Source organism: Geotrypetes seraphini, chromosome 10 (genome assembly GCF_902459505.1).
Source record: "Geotrypetes seraphini chromosome 10, aGeoSer1.1, whole genome shotgun sequence".
Classification (NCBI taxonomy): Eukaryota; Metazoa; Chordata; class Amphibia; order Gymnophiona; family Dermophiidae; genus Geotrypetes; species Geotrypetes seraphini.
Window position 1 is genome coordinate 6122504 of NC_047093.1, and position 24731 is coordinate 6147234.

The window sequence follows — 24731 nt, forward strand, 5'->3', positions numbered from 1 at the left end:
TCATCAGATGACTTCCTCGGACCAATCCAGAAACAGAACTTGATGAATAGCCTTTCTGTATAAAGTATCATATATGCTGGAAGACCCAGGGCTGTTAGACAGATAAGAACAGAATAATTTCTTCAAGATTCACACTGTCCCATTATTAAAGCACAGATGAATGCCCTTGAATAGCAACATTCGGGTACATCCCCATAATGCATCGTTCTTCTTACTTCTTGCAAAATTCATACTGGAAAGTTGCTTGCAGAGAGATTCTTGAAACAATGGTTCAGGCTTGATGACATCATGGAGGCCTAACCTTCAGGTGTGAATACGGAAATATCCCTACAGTCCCCCCTTTTGGAGGAGAAATAACTTCAATGGAGTCTATTTCACCTTCAACCTAACTAAGTAGGAAAGGATCGACAAGACCCAAGGTGATATAAAAATGCATAAACATAAGCAATACCATATAAATCAGCGATAAATCAAAGATATCAATAATCAATGGATAATAATCATAAAGGCAAGGGCAAAATATATGAACCCAGCCAAATAAATGATAATAAAATCACTGAATAATGGCAATATATGATAAAATCAAAAAATCATAACTACTTAGCAAGGCACAAAAGGTATGCCAAAGCAAAAGTTAAGACAGATAGATCATAATCAAAAATACGGCTAGCAAAATTACTCTTTCATAGCCGCAATGAAATCATGCATTCTTAAGTCAGTATGTGATGGTTTCTGTTGAATAAGACGTCTAATCCGGATGGTCTCATAGAGTGCAAAAACAGAGAACCCAAATAAGAGAACCCACAGGATGGCAAAAATTGGAATAACAACAGTGATAAAAAGATCAATACTGCGGGTATCAACAACTTCATGTACATTGGAGGAGCCAATATGAAAGTCCTCAATATGAAGCTTATCATTATCAACTTTCAGTTCAATGGTGTGGGAAGGTTTTGTCATCAAATATTGTTCCACTTCAAGGGTAAAGTTGATGGGATGTCCACGGAAAATATCCAGGATTTCCAATTCAGTTTCAGTAGGAGTAGAGTCCAAATGGAAAAGAGAAACATCGAAAGAAGATGTGCTGGAGCAGGATCTGGAACGGGAAGAACAAGAAACCAGGAGAATCTTGAAGGACAACACGGGACTGCGGACCAGGATTGATTACTTTGGTACCAACGCCAATCAGCAGGACAACCAGGAACATCATCGGCAGAACTCGTTTCGCCATCTGAAAAACAGAAAAGAGAGAGAACAGCCTAGGCTGTTGCTAGGTTAATGTCTTCATCACAACAATGGTTTCATCCTGGGCAAATTTACTGGGATGACATGGTCTCAGTTGATTAATGTGGACCCATTTAAGGACATCTGCACCTGGAGAATTTGACTTGATGAGAATTTGATAGGCCACAGGTGAAGCTTTTTCCACTATAGGGAATGGACCATGCCAACTTGGCAAAAATTTACTTTCTTTGGTCTTGGTTTTGCCAAAATTGTAATAAAATACCTTGTCGCCAATTTGGTATTCCTTTGTGGTAGTCCTATGATCATAATAGGCTTTTCTACCTTTAGCAGCAATTTCCAGATTTTTCTGGGCAAAAGAAAATGCACCCTGTAAATGTTTACACAAATGTGTGACATATTCATGAGCAGTAGTAGCACTAGAAAGATTTACATCATTAGTTCTATACAACAAATGAATTGGTAATGTCATTTCTCTACCTGTCATCAATTCAAAAGGCGTCACCCCCGTAGAACGGTGAGGCGTGGCACGAATAGCCATCAGTACCAAAGGTAACTTCATGTCCCAATTCTTACCAGAGGTAGACACGTACTTCTTCAGGATCATGATGATGGTACGATTCGCTCTTTCCACTTGTCCCGATGATTGAGGGTGATAAGCTATGTGCAATTTACTTTTCACTCCGAGCATCTTCCACATATGTCGCATCACATCCGCAGTGAAATGTGATCCTTGGTCTGAGTCCACTCTCATGGGCAAACCCCACCTACTGAACACATGATTCAGTAACAAGGTAGCGGTAGTCTCTGCCGTACAATTGGGTGCAGGCAAGCACTCAATCCACTTTGTAAACAAACAAGTTACAGTCAACATATACTTATTACCTCGGGAGGAACGGACCACTGGGCCTATCCAGTCAATCTGGATGTCGGACCAGGGCATGACCAAACCCTTCTTTCTCAAGGGTGCTCGGTGAAGTGGTGTAGAGGGTTGAAATTGACAACAAGTCAAGCAACCTCTCGTATATAACTGCACATCTTGCCGCATATGAGGCCAGTAGGCCACTTGCTTCAGTGTCTCATAGGTAACTTCTTCACCTCTATGTCCAGCACAAGGTTCATCATGGGCATGTTGCAACATGATTCCTCGATATGCACGGGGTACAACCCACTGCACAATACCATGCTTACTCGTCCGAGTGAGCAGGTCCTGGTGAATCGAAAATTTCTCTCTGGAGGTGTAGAGTATCCTCAGTTCTTCATCCTTCTGGTCGTCTTCAGACAATGGATGATCCTGTGGATTCTGTATGAAGTTATAGAACTTTCCCAGGATAAGATCGGTCTTCTGAGCGGTTACAAGATCAAAGGAAGGGATATCATTACCCCACTGCACTACAGGTGTTTCAACTACCTGTTTCGCTTGGCGTCGAGTAATAGCATGTACCATCGAAAACAACTCTTCAGGGCATTGCCATAGTTCACCTGACAAAGCACCTTCTTTGGCCAGTTGATCCGCAAGGTCATTTCCGATCTTGTCAGAACTATTAACTTTAGCATGACCTTTCACTTTCTTCCAGTAGATGGTCATGTCATTGTCTCGTACCAATTGATCTAAGGCTAGAATCAAGTCACCATGATGGACAGGCTTTCCTTTGGAATTTAACATGTCCTTCTTTTTCCACACGGGTAAGTGAGACACAAAGTTTTGACGCACATAATCAGAATCTGTACAATCATGCAATTCTGCTATCCCTTGGGCTACTGTATTTCGATGTTTCTGGGCATACTTTACCTGTAAAGGCCATCCTTGGAGAGCCAAAGTCCATGAGACTATTCGGCTATTGGAGACACGACCAGTTTTGATCTTGTCACTGCCCAAGAAACTAATGGGTTGATGACAAGTCTCTACAATGAGTTTTTCTCCTTGGATATAACTCCGAAAATGTTGAAGAGCCCAAACAGTTGACAGTAGAGCTTTCTCACATTCAGAATACTTCTTCTCTACATCAGTGAAGCCTTTGCTTGCATAGGCCACCACACGCTTGTCAGAGTCGTATTTCTGGTACAGGACAGCACTCATAGAGTGTTTGGAGAATCCTAGGTCGATGAAGAATTCAAGACCACTCTCAGGGTAGGCCAAGCAAGGAAAGCTACTAAGCTGATCTTTCATCTCTTGCATAGCATCTTCCTGTTCAGGACCCCACGTCCAAGGTACATCCTTCTTTAGTAAGGCAACCAAGGGTCTAGAGATCTCTGCATACTGCCTATGAGTGATCTGTAGGGGCAGGAGTGTAAGAAGATCGCTCCTGCCCTGAAAGCCCGCTAGACCACCAGGTAAGGTCTGGGATGCTGGGAGGGAGGCAGGGAAGGTCCGGAATGCAGCTTTATTTAAAAAAACAAAAATTGCGAATAACCGAATCCGTGGATACTGAAACCACGGATTTGGAAGGCTCATGTATAATCATCAGGAAATCACACTTAAAAGAGCAGTTTTCCAGTTTAAGAATTCTAACGCATACTTATAAAAAGTTGAAGAGATTACTATCATCCTTATACCTTAGTTTAGGTTTGGGTTCTTTTCCTGTCATGGTGTGCACTAGACTCACGTGCACACATTACCAGTCTGCAATCATAGCTATGTAAGGGTAACGGGAGTTCATGCTCCCGTCTGAAGTTGCACTTGAGTGGTCCCACTGGTTCTCACGGCCCGTGTCTGTGCTTTCTAGTTACAGATGTGCCATGTAGATCTCTTCCTGGTTTGTGGCGAGGAGTACCGAGCCTTGCGGGATGCACTGGGCACTGCCATAATTGAATGCAAGACGGAGAACATTGTGGTAGCTCAGAAGGTAACGCAAGGAAACTCTTGGTTTTCATTCCCTGCGCACGCCATATCTAGGGTCTCCAGTGCTTCTCCCACCCAAGTACGGGGGACCCATCAATGCATTCGTAGTTTTAAAAAGAAATAAAAGCATTTGATGGGCTGAGGGACAGTGTGGTGGTCTGTAGGGTAACTTCTAACTCCCACTCACGGCTGTCAGATACCTATATCTACTGTATCATTTCCTCTACCATAATCTCCCCAACCCTGAAATGTCCTGTCTAAATTGGATTGTAAGCTCTTCTGAGCAGGGACCATCTATTGTATATTAAAATGTACAGCGCTATAGAAATAATAAATAGTAGTAGTAGGGTGTGGCATCATCTAGTTAGTCTTTCCGTTGAGATATTTGAGGGGAGCTCTATGGTGGAGAGGGCAGGGAAAGAGGTCTGAAATGTTGTTTGCTTTGACCAGAGATGGTGCAAGGGTGGTAGGCACACTAGACAGATCTTCAGCTTTACCCTTCTCCCATCACCCTCTTATATTAACTTTATGTCGTTTACCCCGCAGCCAACCCCTCCTTCCCTTCTCCTTCACACAAAAATCCTATAAAAATTAAAGAATGTGCTGATCCTTCTTTGAATTTGTCAGCTCTCAGAACGTGTTGCTGCCTTAGGCAGTTGCCTAGTCATGCCAAATGGCTGAGTGAGCCCTGGCCATGATGCACAAAATATTTGTTTGTACCTGTTATCTTAATTCCATGTCTCTTCACTCTTAGAAATGGAAGAGCTCAGATATGCAACAAGCTGTCTACCTGCTGCTGGCCATTTTTCGGGAGCTGACTATGCTGTATGGCTCCCAGAAAGCTGACTTGCTTCCCAAGCCGGCCGTAAGTCCATCTCTTGCTGCGTCCTCCACTTCACTCAGCTCTTTGCTCTCCTCTCTGCTCGCTTCCTGAGTGATGCGAATATTCTTTTCCATGATGCCCAGGATGTGCTGGTACGTCACTCAAACACGTCATTCCTCTTTCCAGCAATGCGAAACCCTAAATAAATTCATCCACACCACCAAAGCCTTACAGTCAGATAAGGGAATAACAGGTAAGCCAGTGGTTCTTAAACCTGTCCCAGGCAACCCCCAGCCAGTCAGGTCTTCAAGATATCCCTAATGAATATGCATGAGGCAGATTTGCATGCCTGTCATCTCTATTATATATAAATCTGCTTCGTACATATTCCGTAGCTGGTTTTAAGAAAGGTTTGGATAATTTCCTGGAGGAAAAGTCCATAGTCTGTTATTGAGAAAGAATGGGGGAAGCAACTGCTTGCCCTGGATTGGTAGCATGGAATGTTGCTACTCTTTGGGATTCTAGAATCTTGTTATTCTCTAGGATTCTGGAATGTTGCTATTCTTTCAGATTCTGTATGGAATGTTACTACTGCTTGGATTTTGGCCAGGTGCTATGGACCTGGATTGGCCATCGTGAGGCTATTCTTATGTTCTTATGTACCCAGCTGGCTGGGGTCCCTCGATTTAAGAACCAGTGAGCTAAAGTAAGAGGAGGGAAGAAGAAATTCCAAAAACTGGATTCAATGTGCAAATCTCAAAGGGAGGGAGTTGAAGAATAGAAAACAGAACATCTAGTAGAGTTGAGTTGTACACAAGCTACAGAGGGGACTGTTAGAACGTAGGCGATGAAGGAATCAGAGTGGCTGCAAGTAAAGAGCTGTAACAAAACTCACAATTCCTCTTTCTAGCAATGCGAAACCCTGAATAAATTCATCCACACCACCAAAGCCTTTCAGTCAGATACTGTGGTGAGGTTTGCGGAATCCCTTGTGATGAACAGTCAGCCAACGCTAAAGGTGATACCCGGAAGCTCCAGTTTCAGAGGGACAGTGACGGAGATTCTGATTCACACGGCAACTGTCCTGGTCTGCGGCAAGAACAGGATTCTGGATCCACTGAAGAATCTGGCTTATTTTCCAACTAAGATGAAGGTAAAAGCCTCGGAATATTTCCTCCCCACTTACCTTTTTCAGCCCTGGCAGCAGACCCTCTCCCAACCAGCTTCTTGTGCTAAATCTATACCCTCTTTGCAGTGGAGGAGTTGCCTAGCTGTGAACTGGGTTCAATTCCAACTGCAGCTCCTTGTGAGTCATTTAATCCTCCATTACCCCCAGGTTATATGTAAATCACTTTGATTGTAGCCATTGAAAGGCAGTCTGTCGATCTCTTCTCTTCCTCTTGAACTTTTAACATACAGCAGGATACCAGGTGTCCAGATGAGCATCAGCCTAGGAGAACATCCTCTGCTGTGGCATCTTAACAGCCTCATTTACTGAAGTACAAGCAAAAAAATAGAGTCTTATCCTTAAAAGTTTGACCCAGTAAACAGGTGCCAAAGTTAGATGCCTGAGGATAAATTCTAGAATCTCATCTGGGCACCCAGACCCCATCATCAGTAGGGGAGGGGAGACAACCTTCCAACACCTGGTGTACCTCTTGAAATGTTCGCCATCATCCACCTACTGCTTCCATCGGCCTTGGCTACTTCTGGTCGCAGGACCAGGCCGTAATGTGAGAAGGCTGGTGTAAGCAGCAGGTGGAAGATGCCGAATGTTTGGTGATACTGGGTGCCATCCTCCCTAGCTACACCATTGCCCATCATAGAGCACTGGCATAAATTAGCATTTCTGCACCTAGGTTCAGGGGCCCACTTAGGCCATATCAACAGCAGGTGTAAATGCAAATGCCTAAATGTGTCACTCTAGCGTGGAACTGACAGCGTTTTGTAATTCTATGCCCTATCCAGGTGTACATCCCCCCCCTTTGAAATTTTGCACCGTTATTAAATAGCACTTGGGCACTATTCCCAGTGGCTGCTTTAAAAGCGACCCACCAGTCACGTGTCAATCATGCAATGGCACTATTAGAGAATTGCACCTCCGGCAAAGGTAGGCCAGGGTTTTCGAGGTCTCTGTTTCCGGCACTTTCCTTTGATGTGAATTGTTCCTTTGTAGGCACTTTATGGGGCCAGTTTTTTGGCGCCTTGGATATCAGTTTAAAATGTCATTTAAACGGTGTTTTTATGTAGCTTAGGAGCTTCCCGGCATCTAAAAAGACAATGTTGAGTACAGAATATGGGCCTTAATGCCCAGCTCGCGCTTACATGAATTGTACGCTTACTCATGTAACTGTCTATTTTGTATTTTAGCAAGCAAATGGCGCTTACCTTTAGGCACTAAAGTTATAGAATGGGGGGGGGGGTCTTGCTGCCACAGACTAAGATTTTTCTATCTCCTTCCCACCCCCTCAAAAAAGGTTCTTGTAATATCATAAGGAGAGCTACCTGGGGGAGAGTCACTGACATATGTAACCACAGAGCTGTGAAGCTGGGAGAAGCGCACAGGGACGGAGCCAGCAGCCCAGGGGAGGGTATGACATGGAGTTGGAATTTACACTTCTGCTTTGTCTGCTTTCAGAATGCTTTCCTGCCTACCATGCCTGAAGACCTATTGCATCAGGCACGGGCATGGGACGGACTGCAGAACCTGCACTGGTACCGTGAGTATTGCTGGGTCTGGCGGTAATGCAAGGCCTGCGTTAGCATTGCTGTGGTTCTGAATGACTGGGAGAAGCTATGCCTAGGGAAGCAGGGCCTGTGTTTCTGCTGCTGTACAGTAGATTTGCAGAACGGGCCTGATTGTCTAACTTGGAGGGATGGGTCAGTTCTGCCTGACCTACAGATTTAATATAGACCCTTCATCATCTGCAGCTTCTGAGATCTAAAATGAATGAGCAATTGCTCACATGCTCGGCTTAGAGGGAACAGAGTAAGAGTGTCGCTCACAAAAATACCTGCAAATCTGGAAAATTGTTGGTTTTTAGAAATTGTCGCTCAACCCAGCCCAGCCCAGCAGAAACATCTGGAGTTCAGCTAATGGGGCACTGAGAAGCAAACCATCTTCCATGTGTCATACCCTGCCGTGTGCACATTCCCTAATTTCCCAATGGAGTTGCCATCTCCTCCCCCCTGCTCTACTTCCCAGGTGTCCAGCATCTCCCTTCCCTTTCCCCGGTTTCTAGCATCTCTTTCCCTTTCCTCTTCAGAGTATTTAGCAACTCCCCCCCCTCCACATCTGCTGTGACCATCACCACCTTACCACTGTGGAAGTCCAAAAAAAAATACAGGTTTTGAGAGTGAATGGGGCGGCAGCAGAGCACTGAAACAGCCACAAAGACCGTGACAAGGAAGCCTGTTCAAAGCCACTGTGAGCGGTGGGTGGCCTTTCAGCGTTCCAGCTCAGGTGGGTGCTCAAAGCCTGCCTCATCCCACTCTTTCTAGGAGACATAGCGTGGTTTGAGCACACATGCACGAGCTACGATGCTGAAAGCCTCCACCCCCACCTCAACAGTGGCAATGGCTTTTTAAAGAGCTTTCCTTCTACTCTCTTTGCTGGCTGCTGCCTTAGGCGGACATATAATCTGCCTAATCTTAAGGAGGGTCCTGGGCAGTGATGCAATTCAGTGATGTATTCCAACCACAGTGTCCTAAGCAAGATGGACAACATAGTTGGCTTATTCCAAAATACAGCCCAGGTGCACAGGGTTAGCACAATTTTAGGAAATCAATTCCCCCCTTCCCCCCAATTTGCAGTGTGGCATGTCTTCCTCGCCCTCTTCCCCCCCCCCCACACACACACACACACACAGTCTGTCTTCAGACTTATTTTAGATGTCGCCAGTAGCGATTCACAAACCCTGCTCACAGCTGGACCTGGAGCCTTCTCTCTGATGCGATCTGTCCACCAGAAAAAGGAAGTTGTCAGAGGAGACAGGGTGAGTCGCATCAGAGGGAAGAGGAGAGGAAGAAGATAGGGAATTGTGACATCAAGTTGGAAAGAGTGGGGAGATGCTGACTGGAGGGAAGTAGGGGGAAGAGGGGGAGGTGCACTGCACTGTTGAGTTGGGGGAGCAGAAAAACTGCACTCTTGGGGAGAAGGGGACAGGATAGGGAGATGTCAGGCTATAAATATGGGGAGGGAGAGAAAAGCTGGATATCTATTAGCGAGGGGGGAGCGATGCGGGGCTCAATAATTAATCATTTTGAAAGTATGATATAAATAAAGGTGCTTCCAAATTTGAGGAGGGTGGGGATGAGTGGATGTGCACTCTGGTGGGGACATACAACATGGGAGAGAGAGGCACTAGTGGGTGGATGGAAAAGGTTGACCTACGGCGTCAGATACCCTTGGGCCAGCCCTGACTGGCCTCTTTAGCTCCTCTTGGGTTTGTCTCTCACTGGTTTTCTTTTGTCTTGTAGTGTGTCCCAATGGTCATTACTGCACCATAGGAGAGGTAAGGAGTGTCCATTTATTACCTGTCTTAATATAGAGAAAGAAACACAGAACGTGAGAGAGAGAATGATTCTTTACGGTTTGGTCGACATCAAGTAGAATCCTTAACCGAATTCAACTAAACCTGCCATCCACAAAATACCTCCACTACAAGCAAATTTTCCACACTAGGCTAACTCATCTGGGTGTAAAAACCTGGAATGACCTACCAGAAGCAATCAGGAAAGAGACAAACTACACCTGAAGACCCACCTCTTTGACAATTAACTGTTTCAGCCTCTGTATAGCTCCCCCTACTTTAAGGCCCCTCCCCTTGCTTCTCCATGCCCCGCCTACTTATTTCCCTCTTCCTCTTTGATCTTGTCACCTTGAGCTTGTATAGGTTTGTGCGACTCACAAATGGAAGATTAGATTAGATAAAGATCATACAGTCTATATACAGCTTTGCACCTTGCATATAACCTGCTTATCAAACAAACAAAAAAAACCCAGTCATAATCTGCCAAACACATGACACAATAACTTTTCCCCCTTCCTGTCCTTAAGAGATCCTCTGAGCTTATTTTGTGTGCACACGAAGAGGTCAGAAAAATCATTCTACTTCCAGTTTGCATGTGGCTGTTTTTCACTATTTAACACTTACTGGAAAGGCAACTTTTTCTCCCCACTCAGGGTATTTGTCCTGATAAAGGGGTAGTTTTCTAATAGGCCAATGTACTTGTGTATAAATCGCATCACATTTCTTTATTATTAAAAATGCTTTATTAAATAATTTGAAGAGATTTAAAAAAGGAACATCTATCTTATATAAACAGAGATTGTACAATATATTAATTCATTACATATCTTATTATCCTTATTTCTTCAATAAGCTAGCGCTCCCCCCCCCCACCCCGTGAGAGGGATGTATGCAGGAGATTCTGAAGTATAAAAGTATAAGTATAGGATTGCCCACTTGAGAGCTAATCTGTCGCATCACATTTCAAAGGGAAACAAAATGCATCCTTCCCCATGGGAAACCACCCCTTTGAATTTATAGGCACTAGTGCTGTCTGATTCAGGGAAAATGTTTCGATTTGCTTTTCCTGCCCAATCGGGAATTTCGGTTTTTTGTTGGGTTTTGGTTTTTTGGTTGTTTTTTTCAAATATTCTGGCAGGTTTATTTTGTAGCTTTTCCACCCCCTTTGCCCTCTCCAACCCCATGCCAACGCTGTGGTGTAAACAAAATGAAAAAAAGACTTTTCCTCTCTCTGTTAGGTCCTAGCTCACACTTGCTGTCTAACAGCACCTCTGGTAGGATACATATTTCAAATCTGACATACTTTAATCACAAAATAGAAAATACAATTATTTTTTTTCCACCTTTCACTGTCATATCCAACATTTGTTTCTTTTCCACTGTCGGTGTCTCTCTTCCCGTCCATGCAGGACCTCTCTCTCTCCCCCTCCATGCATGTCTCCCTCCCCTCCACCATATGCAGGATTTCTTCCTATCACCCCTTTCTACCTCTTTGTTCCATTTCTCCTTTCCTTCCAACCCCCATGTGCAGCATCTTTCCTTTCCTCCCATCCCCCTGTTCAGCAGCACCCCGCTGACCCACCGTGAGACATGAAATACCTCCACCGCCTCCCCTGCTAGGGCTTCCTTCAGCAGCAACACTGATGGTGTAATCAGTAATGTGGCAGGGGGAAGGCCGTGCTACCGTCTCTGCTGCATTGGAGGTATGTCGGGTCTCACTGGGGTGGGGATCACTGAATCGGTGAGTCCAGTTTTCTCGGACAGTGAATCGATTCAAATCGGGCAGCACTAATAAGCAGACATCACATCTGCTTTTTTAGTACCACAGAATTTTTTAGAAAATTATATTCAGATTTCTGCAAATCTAGAAGGATGTGTAAGTCAGTACCCCCCCACCCCCAGGAATGCCTCTGCCCATGCAGTGTGGAAGTACATGTGACATGGTGCTGTGTGCGCATATGTTCCAGGCAAGTTCATAGCCACTAGTTCCATGCATAAATCTCTAATACATATAGATGATTTTTTACACTGATTCCACAGGGAGCTGCTGTGGATTTTGTTTCTTCTCTGCTTCTCGTAATGGTTCTTCTCGCCTGTCTCGGTGCCTGCTTGTCTAATACCTTTTTCTTCTTTTCGTTCACAGTGTGGTCGTCCGATGGAAATTGCACGATGTGTGGATTGTGGGTCTTCAATCGGTGGCCAAAACCATATGCCAAAGGAGGGCTTTACAATGCTCCAGTATGTTCTCTGTGGTTCTGGGTCTCCCACGTTCGTTTGAGGTTAACGGGGGAGGGGATTAATGCGGCTTCTACTGCGATCGCTCCCAGCACAATGCACTAGTGATGCTGTTCCGTTGTACAGTTGTATCCCGTTTGATATGAGCCAAGCCACAAAATGAACAGAACAAGAACTCCTTAAAGTTAATAGGAAACGGATGTCATTCTCATTTAAAAACATTAAATAAATCTTCACAAGGTTGTCTGTTCAGGCTCTTGTCGGGAGTGGTGAAAGATTTATGGAAGATATTGACTTGTGATAAGTTTTTACTTTGTAAAATTTAATATATTCATGGGACTTTCCAATAACAAATTATGGCTAATATCAATCGTTTTTCTTTTCTGTATGTGGTTTGTAGTGCTAAGCGGTCATTCCACTTTTGCGCTCATCGTTAAATGACTTGATTTTAATTTGAAACTTTGAATGAAGAGTTTGAGTCTGGAGATTTCAGCCTGGACACACTGATATGCTTATACAGTGACTTCAACTGAGGTCTTTTTCTCCATCCTATATAATAAAACGCTAGCCGCGCATGCGCAATCAGACTTGCATGATCTGTAATCCCTGATCCGTAGGTCCGTGGCTAAGGTGATGTGCGGTCTTGCCGGCTCTGGCTCCCTTTCCCTTCACGGGTTATTTCTACGTTCACCCAGCTCCCTTACACTGTAGGTCCGTGGCTAACATGATGTGTGCTCTTGACGGCTCTGGCTCCCTTTCCCTTCACGGATTATTTGTATGTTCACCCTGCTCCCTTACAGCGGCGGCGGTGGCTCCTCTCTCGAGTCTATGGCTATGCTACAACCCATGCAGCCGGGGAGCGAGAGATAAGCCTCCACTGCCGCTTGGAACTTTAGAAGAAACACTCTGCAAGCCACTTGGGGGAGGGGGAGCTCAAGGAATGAAGTTCCCCTCCAAAATTGGGTGACGGGGTCAAAAGCACGCGAGACAAAAGTGCACTGAAAAACCAGCGCGGGCGCGCCTTTGTCTCGCGCGCTTTTGACCCGTCACCCAATTTTGGAGGGGAACTTTATCCCTTGAGCCCCCCCTCCCCCATGACTCTGCCACTGCCTTGAAGGGAAATTCCTACTCACATAACCTGCTCCAAACACAGGATTCTTCTTCAGAGCAGCAGTATTACCAAGCCGAGTCGAGCCAATCACATCGCAAGCAACATTCTTATACCACCTCCCCATCCGGGTAATAGCACACATGTTCGACGGTTGGCCGACTCACGATGGGAGGATGCGCCGCAGCAAAGTGCTGCACAGGTACTGGAGGGGGAGAGACATATCGCTTCTGCACCGGTACAAACATCCCTCCAGCGTTGGCAGTCGCTGCACGTTAAACAGGCTGCTTCGGGCTTTCTCCTGCAGTTGAGCCCCTCTGCCGCGTCACTGATGGCGTCATCAATGACGCGACAGAGAGACTTAACTGAAGAAGAAAGCCGAAGCAGCCTGTTTAGCGTGCTGCGGCTGCCAACGCTGGAGGGAGGTTTGATATTAAAGTCATCTTGCTGGGAGGGTCGCAGAGTCAGCGGGGGTTGGGCTGGGAGGGGAGAGAAGCGTCTGCCTCGGGTGCTTCAGGCAGCAGCAGCGTTTACAATTCGCTGCTGTTGCTGGCTTCAGGCCTTCCTCTCTGGCCGGTCCTGCCTACTTCCTGTTTTCATGAAGACAGGACGGGCCAGAGAGAAAGACCTGAAGCCAGCAACAGCAATGAACTGTGAATGCTGCTGCTGACCAATGAAGTAGTTAAATGAGGAAAGGGAGCAGAGGGGGAGAGAATGGCTTGGAGGGAAGGAGGAAGGTATGCCAGACCAAGGCAAAAGGAAGGAGGAGATGGAGAGAGGCCATATGGGACAGAGAGAGAGAGATGGAAAGAGAAGAGAGGGCAGTGAATGGAAGGGGCAACATAGAGGGTGAACAGTATTCTAGCACCCATTAATGTAACGGGCTTAATGACTAGTTACTCTATATTTTTATTAGATTAGTAGAATCGGCCACCTGCAGTATGTCTGTTTCAGCAGAACTATATTTTGGCATTGCATTGGTTTCTGCTGCCTTCACAATGATTTTGTTATTTCTGATGCAAGAAGTTCCACATCCAGAATTCCTAATTTGTTGTCAAAATCTAGTGAAATGGCTGGTATACAGAGGTCAAGTGTTGGAGGATAGACGCAGTAGAAGGGGGCATGTGTGCATCTTGTTCTGCTGATTGCACTCCTGTGGTTGTTTGTATTTAGCTGGTCTGTACTTGACACGAGTATAGCTGTTCTGTGCAGTAATTCTGGGATGTTTTCTGGCCCTGCAAGTACAGACTTGTCACTCTGGGGTTAGTGTTGTGAACTCCTGCATATCTAGAATCAAAAAGTAAACTCTTCTGGTTGTATTTTTGTTGAACAGGGGGCTTCCTGGGGACAGAACCCGGACCGGTCATATACTGGGAGACTCTGGTTCCAGGGAAGCAGTGGTGGCCCCTGACCGGGATTTGCCTCCAGTCTCATTTGTTCTCCTCCGGCTTTTCACACATTTAGCGATGCTGCTGGGAACAGATGCCGATGAGCAGGTATGAAGGTGTTCATAGAGCAAAGCTGGTAATACTGAGCCTTTCCCTTACGGGTTGCATCCTGTGGTATGAAGGATAGTCAGACCCCCCAGCATCACGACCTGTGACCACATCCGGTGCCTATTTTTTATAAGTATAGCAGTCACACATTCTCTTTTTTTAATATTGGTTTTAAAAGTATTTTCCTGTAACTTCATTGAGTGTCCCCAGTCTTTGTAATTTTTGATGGAGTAAAAAAAATTGATCCACTTGTACCCATTCTACACCACTCAGGACTTTGTAAACTTTAATCATATTTCCCCTCGGCTGTTCCTTTTCCAAGCCAATGTAGCCCTTAAGCTAGATAACTTTTTTTGGATATGATTCCAGGCATACAGATTACGTTCTGAGCCTTAGCTGGTGATGCAGTAGCCCTGAAACTCCCAGAGTCCATTGTAGTCTCTCATCAGCACCAAACCACAACTGCTCAATTGTTTATTCTGTTCAACCTGATAGAACATTAGAAAGAAATCATATGTAAGGGGTCAGACACGTTCATTCATCTGTCTGTGTTGAGGGCAAAATAACTCTCTGAAAATTAAATGGGATGGGACCAAATTTGGAATCAGAGAGAAGATGCATCTAATATGTAAATAGGCTAGATTGAATTGGGGGCTCCCGAGGAAAAAAAAAGTCCTCAAAAATGTCCTAATATCTTTTTGTGGGAGCAAGAGGTTGAGAGCTGCTCCACAGAAACATTGAAAAGTTATTCTGTACGTGGCGTGGAAGCTCTGGCCATGTGTGCACCTCCTGTTAGCAAGCGTACACTTGCAGGCTGAAGTGCTGGCAATCTGCAACTTTATGCACAAAGTAGCGTGTGAGTGCAGCATCTTTGTAGAAGTCCCCTTTGTGCTGTAAACCACCTGGAAAGTTCTCTGATTTGGAACTGATCACACTTGAGTTCACATGTGCACACTCACCCCCCTTCCACGTGCCATGGTACAGATAAACCTCACATGTTCTGAGGTTCTCAATAAAGCAGACTCTACTCTCTGAACCTGCGGGAATTTGGGTTTTGACGGATTAATTCTTTAGCAACGTTACCTTATCTTGGCCTTACATTTCTGCTTTCTTTTGTAGTCTGTGCAGAACATAATAAACCCAGAGGTGCAGGATCCAGTGGCTTTTCTCCTCTCTCACATCAGGAAAGATTTGGAACAGCTGCAAAGCACATTGGGGAAGAGTGCCGATGACACGATCCTAGTTATCCACCTGGTGCTATGCCATCTCCTGAGAGATTCTTACCAGCAGCCCAGCCAGTGTAAGCACCATGCACATGCCAGCAAAACTATAACAGCTCATCAAGGTAACATGTTGATCCCAAATAGAGAATGACACGGTGACAGATCTTCACCGTTCCTGTCCCCGCGGAAAACCTTGAGAAACCATCTCATGGACTTCTTTAGTGTCTATCTCAACTTCAGTCCTTCACCAGCATTCTTCAATGCAAAGCTTGAGGGTTAGTGGCTGGGCTCATTCATACTCTGATTCTTCCCACTCCTTAAAGAATGACGCGGGGATGGTTTCTTGCGGATATTCTATTCCCATGTCTTTCTCTACCTGGCAGAAACCCAAAGAGTAGCAACATTCCAGAGCTGAGATTCTGATGTCATAATGCCTCATTCCACCAATGCCTAAGAGCTATCCTCAGCAGTGATGTCACAATGGCCTGATTGTCCTATATTTCAGATGACATAAGAGCTTCCATTCTGGGACAGACCGAAGGTCCATCAAGCCCAGTATCCTGTTTCCAACAGTGGCAACCCAGGTCCCAAGTACCTGACAGAAATCCAAAGAGTAGCAACATTCCAGAGCTGATGTCATAATGCCTCATTCCACCAATGCCTAAGAGCCATCCTCAGCAGTAATGTCACAATGGCCTGATTGTCCTATATTTGGATCACATAAGAGCTGCCATACTGGGACAGACTGAAGATCCATCAAGCCCACTATCCTGTTTCCAACAGTGGCAAACCAGGTCCCAAGTCCCTGGCAGAAACCCAAATAATAGCAACGTTTCAGAGCTGAGATTGCGATGTAATGCCTTATTCCACCAATGCCTAAGAGCCAACCTCATCAGTGATGTCACAATGGCTTGATTGTCCTATTCTTAGCTCACTTAAGAACATAAGAGCTGCCATACTGGGACAGACCAAAGGTCCATCAAGTCCAGTAGCTGTTTCCAACAGTGGCCAACCAAAGTACCTGGCAGAAACCTACATAGTAGCAACATTCCAGAGCTGAGATTGTGATGTCATAATGCCTCATTCCACCAATGCCTAAGAGCCAACCTCATCAGTGATGTCACAATAGCTTGATTGTCCTATACATAAGAACACAAGAGCTGCTGTACTGAGATAGACCGAAGGTCCTTCAAGCCCAGTATCCTGTTTCCAACAGTGGCCAACCCAGGTCCCATTCTTTTAGTGTCTATAGCAACTTCAGTCCTTAATTTTCAACGCAAGGCTTTGAGGGTCAGTGGCTGGGCCCATTCATATTCTGATTCTTCCCCCTTTTCTTAAAGAATGACATAGGGATGGTTTCCTGCAGTTATCCGCGGGGATGGGAATGGTGATTAATTCTGTTACCGTATCATTCTCTATTGATCCCAAACATGTCCCACAAAGCAACTCACCAGCAGCTTGTTTGTGCTTGCGTTCCTGCACATATCTGCTAGAACACCACAAATGTTAACGATGAATCGGTTGAAAAAATTACTAACAAGACCACGAGTCCAAGATATTTTGGCCAGTATTGGTTTTATACTTGTAAATACGCTATTTGACTGCTTATCACAGACCTCTGATCTTACTACCCCTCCTCCCTCCCATGCATTTTAAGGTACCTGCTGTTCCCCTGGGCTAATAATGATTTACGCTTTCTTCCTATAGGGCCAGTACGTTTTGATAGTGAACTCTCAAGGAAGGACGGCAGGAATGCCTGGGAAAGATGCGTGGCCAGTTCAGTCATAGCTCCAGTAATGCAGGTAGGACGCACTTGCATGTTCTGGGTGCAGGGAGTGCCAGGCCTGCCCTTGTTCAAGCCAGGCTAGGAGACTTGAACAGAATTACCGGAATGGTTTCTCTCTCCCAACATGACTGGTCTAGAGACTCCGTTCTGTGAATTCAAATAACAGACCTGAGAAAAAGCCGTGTAATAATCAAATCCATGTTTATTAATAGAAACATGACGGCAGATAAAGGCCAAATGGTCCATCTAGTCTGCCCATCCACAGTAACCATATCTGGGGAGAGCCATACACATTATCAAAGGAGGGTTAAAATCAAAGACTTTTTACCTAATCTGATATCATTGTAATAATTATCATGCTTTAGAATACAATGGCACAGTTGATCACATGAGATACCTTATGTCACTTTACATTTAAATCCTAAATTTAATGGTAAGCCCAATTTTTAAAGGCCTATTTATTCGTTTTTGCAATTTTTAAACCCAGTAGGTGGCAGTATTTCACTTTTTCTATCCTTTCAGCCTTTACATAACATTCCTTAAATGTGATGTGCATCCTGATCTATGGAAATCAGACATTTTTTTAAGGCCTAAGTTTCCTGTTTTTCTGGGCATTTCCTGAAAGTTCTTAACTTGCATGCCAGCATGGTTTTTTTCCTTTTCTAACTCTGGGCTACTTATTCTTTTCTGAGAATTTCAGCTTATAAAAACTTTTATTCCGTTTGATTCTATCACAGCCAATTTAAACTAACAATTCACCTGTCTCATATACCCCAAATAATTTCAAAGTTAATCTTGTATCACCTTGAATGCTTTTATTTTCCAGTTTTAATTATTAATAGCAGCTGGGCACGCCCATGATATCAATACCCTGATGGGGTGTGATGCAGAATTTGTTATGATTGCGGGATTACCACAGTTGGACATGATGTGATGGAGACATGCATGGCTCTGTTGGTCGCAACGTTTGAATTGTTGTCATTTTGTACACAGCATTTAGATAAGAAGTTATTGGAGGTGAACGATCGCATTAGCCAGGATAAGCGAATTGGCTCCAGTCCTGTTATCAAAATGGTGTACGGCGACCCCAGGACCTTCCTGTCTGGGTTACCGCAGGACAGTCGAGTGCATTGCTCCAGACTGTGGAGCTGCGGGAAGAGAATCTCCATCGAGAACCTGAGACATGTGACTCAACAGCAGGACGGCAAGGACAGGGTGCCAGTGCTGTGGCAGTTCCTGCAGAGGGTGAGTGTGCAGTGACCACGGACAAATATCTCAAACCGTCACGGTACAGAGACCAGCTCTGGATTTGTTCTATGAATATAACGCATTAAATTAATGTGATTTTACCATTTGATTTTGAGCATTACAAACAAACCAGTTCCTTTTTCGGCAGCAGATAGAGGCAGGAGTGAGACAGGCCTTGGACTGGCCCCAGGGGCAGGATTATCCCAGGCTGGACCAGCTTCAGGGCTGCTGTTTCTCTCCATCCACTTCACACAACTGCCGTCTTTCCACCCAGCTCTGGCACAATTGTCCTCCTGTCTCCTGCTTCTTAACATTGAAACCTTTAAGCATTAAATTTCAATTATTCTGTACATGGAGGTTTGTACAGAAATAAGTGAAATCCAAAATAAAAATAGGCTGAAGTAAGACAAATATGGGGCTAATTTTCAAAACCATAGAAACCTAAGGTACTTTGTGTGTCTAAATGCTTTGAAAATGAGCCCCTATATGTCTAAATCAAGTCATTATTTTGGCTCCAAAAGCAGCTAATCCAACAATGTCCTGTGCTGCTTCCATTCCCCAATTCTAGTCCAAACCGCCACATCTTGCAAAAGCTGCCTCCAGACATCTCCCAGGGCAACGGCCCCTGCTTTCTGCTTTTTTATGGGGCTTCCGGCCTTGCCACAACTGCCTTTTTGAAAGCATATTTCTATTCCTAATTAGACTAGATGGTTAGTCCTAACCCCTGGAATCCCAAAAACAGACAGACTTGAATGCTAGGCACTAGCTTCGTGACACCCCAGCACACTGGGAGAGACTGGCTTGGTCAGCCAGCAGCCAATTCTAGCACAGCTCCCGCCCTTTCTTCTGTACTCTTTCTCTGAACCCCTGAAGTAAATTCTGCCCAAACGGGGGACCCAGAGAAGGTGGGACTCGCTTATAACTGCTCACATATCTTCTAAGGTGGATTCTGCTGTTCTGAGAATCCTTAATTTGAATTTCTGAGTCTGCTCTGAGTCAATTCCATGCTTTTTCTTGCCCCAGGAGGCTGAGCTACGCCAGGTGAAGTTCCTGCCAGAGATTTTGGCTCTTCAAAGAGATCTGGTGAAGAGGTTCCAGAGCATTACAGATGTGGAGAAGCAAAAGATAGAAGATTTCCTGGGAAGCCTTCACTCAGGTAAGTCCCTATCCTCACACTTACAGATACAGACGTGCTGTATATGGGGTAATTATGTCACAGATTGACTGGTAGACGCCTACTTTTCTCTATAGGATTCTAGCTTAACCAAGTGGACAGTATATACATGTGTGGCATGTAGGTACCACTGCCGTAGGACACAGGGAAAGGAAGTGACCCTGTTCTGCCAGTACATTCACTGATTTCCATTCAGGGTCCTGACTGACTATTTGGAAAGCAGTGCTTTAGAGACTTATCAAAAAACTGTGCTCGGTGTTCAGGTGTTACCATAACATTTCGGGTATATTCCCCTTTCTTTCTGTGCTAGTACATTTCTGATCTCAGTGGTCTCTAATATCTCTTTAAAATTCAATTTCAAACAATAGATCTGGCAAGTAAATAGGGCCAAAACAGAAGCTGTAATGACTTTGTGTTCCTGAAGGTGAAGTTTCCCGTGTGACATAATCTGCCTTTGAACAATCAATCAGTTCTTGCTGGCTAGCTAATTTATCCTATTTTTTTGAATTTTAAAGAATGATTGTATTAAAAAAAACAACCAATCAGATCATCCCCACAATGATTTCAAACTTCCAGTTGCTTAAATATTTATTTAATTTCCTATACTGTTCTCCCAGGGGACCTCAGAACGGTTTACATGAATTTATTCAGGTACTCAAGCATTTTTTTTTTCCCTTCTGTCCTGGTGAAATGTAACCTTTTAATGATTGCCAAACCTGGTAGTGAATATAAAGATAACCCTTCTGAGAGTGAAACCAAAGCCTGAGAGAAAAAAATGGGGGAAGTTCGAGGGCCTTTTCTCCCTCGAACAGAGGACATTGAGAGGGAACATGATCGAAACATTCAAGGTACTGAAGGTAATAGACTTGGTAGATAGGGACAGGTTGTTCTCCTTCTCCAAGGTAGGAAGAACAAGAGGGCACTCCCTAAAGCTGAAAGGGAATAGATTCCGTACAAACGAAAGGAAGTTCTTCTTCACCCAGAGAGTGGTAGAAAACTGGAACGCTTTTCCAGAGTCAGATATAGGGGAAAACACCCTCCAGGGATTCAAGACAAAGTTGGACAAGTTCCTTCTGAATTGGAACGTACGCAGGTAGGGCTAGTCTTAATTAGGGCACTGGTCTTTGACCAGAGGGCTGCCACGTGAGCAGACTGCTGGGCACGATGGACCACTAGTCTGACCCAGCAGCGGCAATTCTTATGTTCTGTTTTCACTCGGTTTTAGCTGTGTTGCTCTGTTTTTCATAACTGATCTGCCAGTGAAAGTCTTAGTGTTTCCTGTGTGCTCTGCTGCAGATGGAATGAGGAACGTGTTCAAGAGAAGAATAGAAATTTTTCTGTACACGTGGAACCAGCTGAGAACATTGCTGCAGACGAGCGGTGAGGCGTCTTTCCTCTTCACGTCTTGTTGCTGCTTAAGAAAACCTTCTGTAAAAGCAGTTTGGGGATTTGAGAAGATTTGTCATGTGTTCAGCCTGGCGATAGTCCTGTTCACTTACACCCACACACACACACTCACAGCACTTTATAATTGAAATCTTAAAATTTGTGAGTTAATTATTTAAAGTTTTTAAAACTATGTATGGGTAATTGTAACTACAGCGAAACTAAAGTAGATAGAATTGCTAATCAATGCGATGGATATGCTTGTTTTTTAGTTCAAATTAACTCGATAGTTGACAAGCACAAACACACATTTCATCATCCACCATCTGCAGTTGTTCTCTTTTTTTTTTTTTTTTATTTAATTTCTATCAGAGCTGAAAATCCAAGTCTTCAAAGATCCAAATGGTAACAAAGCCTTGATTGCTTTGTTGCTCAAGTTAGGATAACTTCTGCATGAAAACTAAAATGACTTCCCGTTAGTTTTCAAGGACCAATTGCATCAAAGAATGATGCTTGTTTGGGTGGTGGTTGTATCCTTAGGCACAGACACTAACATTGACAGACTCTTGCATATGCGATGTACATGTCATTTATTCTAGTGTACTCTTATGAAGGGAATTTTTAAAAATATTAAAATAAAATTCTGGAATCTCTCGGGGCACACTGTCATAGGTTGAAATATATGTCCCAAATCCTGGCAGACATTGTGCTTCCTGGCATTCTCTCTCTCCCAGCTTTTTGCTGCCACTGTAAGGAGGTTTTCAAGGAATTACGATCTGTGTGCTTGTTGCCTCTGGTATTTCTTATGGGCTTCTCTGGCTCTTACAGGTGACATTAAACTCCCTGAAGGCATCTGTCAGGAGACCCTGAACCTGAAGAGTGATTTGGAAATCCTACTACCACGGAGGCAGGGGTTGGGGCTCTGCGCCACTGCCCTGGTCAGCCACCTCATCAACCTGCATAATGAGTTTGTCCGTATTGTGGGAAAACATACCAAGAAAGTCGAGGAGTATGTTTTTCCTTCCTCTTAAATATTCTGTCACATGTCTTTGCATCTGTTATTCAAACTTTGATACCCGACAGAAATGCCTGAGGCATCTTGGTAAACCTGAACTCCTGATAAATGGGTCATTGTGGCCTCCAGGAGCTCAGCCAGCTCTATAAGAAAGCAGAGTTTCTTGGATGGGGGAATTATCAAAGTAGGCTACGGTTAAGACTTGTTATTTTAAGACTACTATTTTAACATGGGTCCTATTTTATGCAGCAAGACCTAGTTACTAATAACTGGACTAACAGTAAAATAACACATCTTAACGGTAGCCCACATTGACAACTCCCCCCCTCCCCCTTAGCATATGGGTTGTTCTGTGTGCAGGGTATGGTCTTGTCAGCAATCTGAATGTGGCTTTATGGTTATATGCATACAAAGTAGCATAGCTGGCTGGATTGGAGCAACCTAGGGATGAACTCCATGTGCTTTTGTTTCCCTCAGATACTCCGTCAGTCCTTCAGAAGTCGCTGATCTGCATATGATCAGCTATGAAGTAGAGAAGGACATTATTCCACTCATTCTCTCGAACTGTCAGTACAGCATAGAGAGCGGAGGGCAGACGTTGCAAGAGTTCGACTTGGAGAAGATCCAGCGCCAGCTGGTCAGCAGATTCCTGCAAGGGAAACCTCTAATCACATCAGTGGTAAGAGCAAAGCCTGCCTTCCCTAACTTATGACGTAGCAGCTTAGGGCCTGGTTTAACAGCAGGGGGCAGTATCTTGCAGGTGCTCTACCCTGGAATTGCCTCCTAGTGCAAGGGTACTGGGTACCCTATTTTTTCAGGCCCCTGTGCTCTCCCCCAGATTTTCAACAGTTTTCATCCCATTTTCACCCTTCTCAAACAATCCTGTAAAAATGCAGAAAATTGTGTTCTGTAACTTTATTTGCAGCTGTTCTCTGTCAACCCCCGAGAAGTTGCCACCCTAGACAGCTGCGTAGTCTTGCCTAATGGTTAAACCAGCCCTGACCTCCCATTCTGTACAGGGAGGTAATAAGGGAGCACCCCTCCCCCCAGCCCTATCATTTAACCCTCCTGTGACATAGATGGAGGGTCCCCATTTCCGTGGCTGCTGATTCTGTGCCTGAGGGTTCCTGGAAGTGAACAGGTTTACAGGTACAATTTCTATTCCTCTTGTCTCCACAGGGAATTCCAACCCTGGTTTACAGACAAGACCGCAACTATGAGAATATTTTCTCTGATGTGAAAGCAAAACTGCAACAGGTGAGTCTCTGTAGGGCTCAGTCTCCACATTGCTGTCAACAGTTTATCAGGTTTTGTTTATACAAATGGGCTTTAACATCCACAGAATATGCAGAGGAAACAGATAGCCATGTTAGATTCACCTTGAACATGTCTGATTCTCAAGAGCTGCACACCTGAAGCAGGTGGGAGCACAGTTTGGAGAAAGATAGGGTACAGCCTCACCTGCTTTACTGTTGCAGGACTCCCTACCTAATTCAGTGATCAACATGATGAGTGGCGAGCTGCATTCCTACAGCGAGGTTTGCGAGGCGCTGTCTGTGACCGAAGTGACTCTGGGATTCCTGGCTATGGCGGGAGGAGAGCCGGACATGCTTCTGGTTACTTACCTGGACGATGTGCTGCAGATGAGAGATCAGATAAGCACCCATGTCCTGCAGGTGAGCCCTGGGAACGGATTCAGCAAGGTGTTGGGAGAGGGGGTGGATTTACAAATGGAGCAGGCAGTGGAGAGGAGGAAGAAGGATGGGGAAGACAGATCTGGAGACAAATTGTTGAATGAGTTAGACTTTGTACTTTTATCTGGGCTTGCAGGCTCTGAGTCGCTGTCACCTGAAGCACATCATCGCCCTTTGGCAGTTCCTGTCTGCCCAGAAATCGGAACACCTACTGTGCTTGAAGCGGGTAAGAGTTTTGTACGGCAATGTTGCCCCGAAAGTGTACGATTCCTAGCGTGTCTGCTTTGAACTGTTAGCATGGATAGAAGTGTGTAGCATGAACACCAACACTATGAATCCCAGTGTCTGACCCCTATAGGGGCTTTTGCCGCCTAATACCAGGGTAAATTTATGGTTGTGTGGGGAGTATGAGTAGCTGGATGCAGGGTGAGTGATTGTTGTGACTTTGAGGATGGCTGACTGTGGCTATCTCAGCGTGTGCATGGCTGGGGGTTTCCTATTACCTAAAAATGTCAATTGTGAGGAGACTGTGACCAGGGGTTTCTTAGTCTCTCTTTCGTATCACTGGTTTGCGTTCTGCTGATTGTATTACATGCTGTTAAGCACTGTTGCTATTTCTAATACTTCTGATTGTCTGTTACTTGTTGCAATTACTAATAAACACAATTGAAAAGAAAAAAGACATGTGTAGCATGCATTTTAAGGCAGGGGTGGGCAACCATGATTCTCAAGGGCCACAACTTAGTTAGGTTTTCAAGATTTCCTTAATAGACTTGTATACAATGGAAGTACATGCAAATTAATCTCATGCATATTCATTGTGGAAATCTTGAAAACCCGATTGGGTGAGGTTGCCCACCCCGGATTAGAATGTACAGATATCGGTGTAAGAAGGCGGCAGATGCAGGGTCTTCATGGTTACAAGAC

General features: G+C 44.7%; 1 protein-coding gene across 1 annotated transcript in view; it reads left to right on the forward strand.

Moving 5' to 3' along the window:
* Positions 1 to 24731, forward strand: part of RNF213 (ring finger protein 213) — a 194263-nt gene that overhangs the window by 165242 nt on the left and 4290 nt on the right. Inside the window, 17 exon segments of the mRNA XM_033962240.1 lie at positions 3969 to 4088; positions 4839 to 4949; positions 5818 to 6060; positions 7546 to 7627; positions 9387 to 9421; positions 11583 to 11677; positions 14116 to 14278; positions 15398 to 15578; positions 17209 to 17303; positions 18281 to 18532; positions 19559 to 19691; positions 21006 to 21089; positions 21924 to 22104; positions 22588 to 22789; positions 23290 to 23367; positions 23589 to 23786; positions 23941 to 24030. Coding sequence (XP_033818131.1) covers positions 3969 to 4088; positions 4839 to 4949; positions 5818 to 6060; positions 7546 to 7627; positions 9387 to 9421; positions 11583 to 11677; positions 14116 to 14278; positions 15398 to 15578; positions 17209 to 17303; positions 18281 to 18532; positions 19559 to 19691; positions 21006 to 21089; positions 21924 to 22104; positions 22588 to 22789; positions 23290 to 23367; positions 23589 to 23786; positions 23941 to 24030 — 2343 coding nt within the window.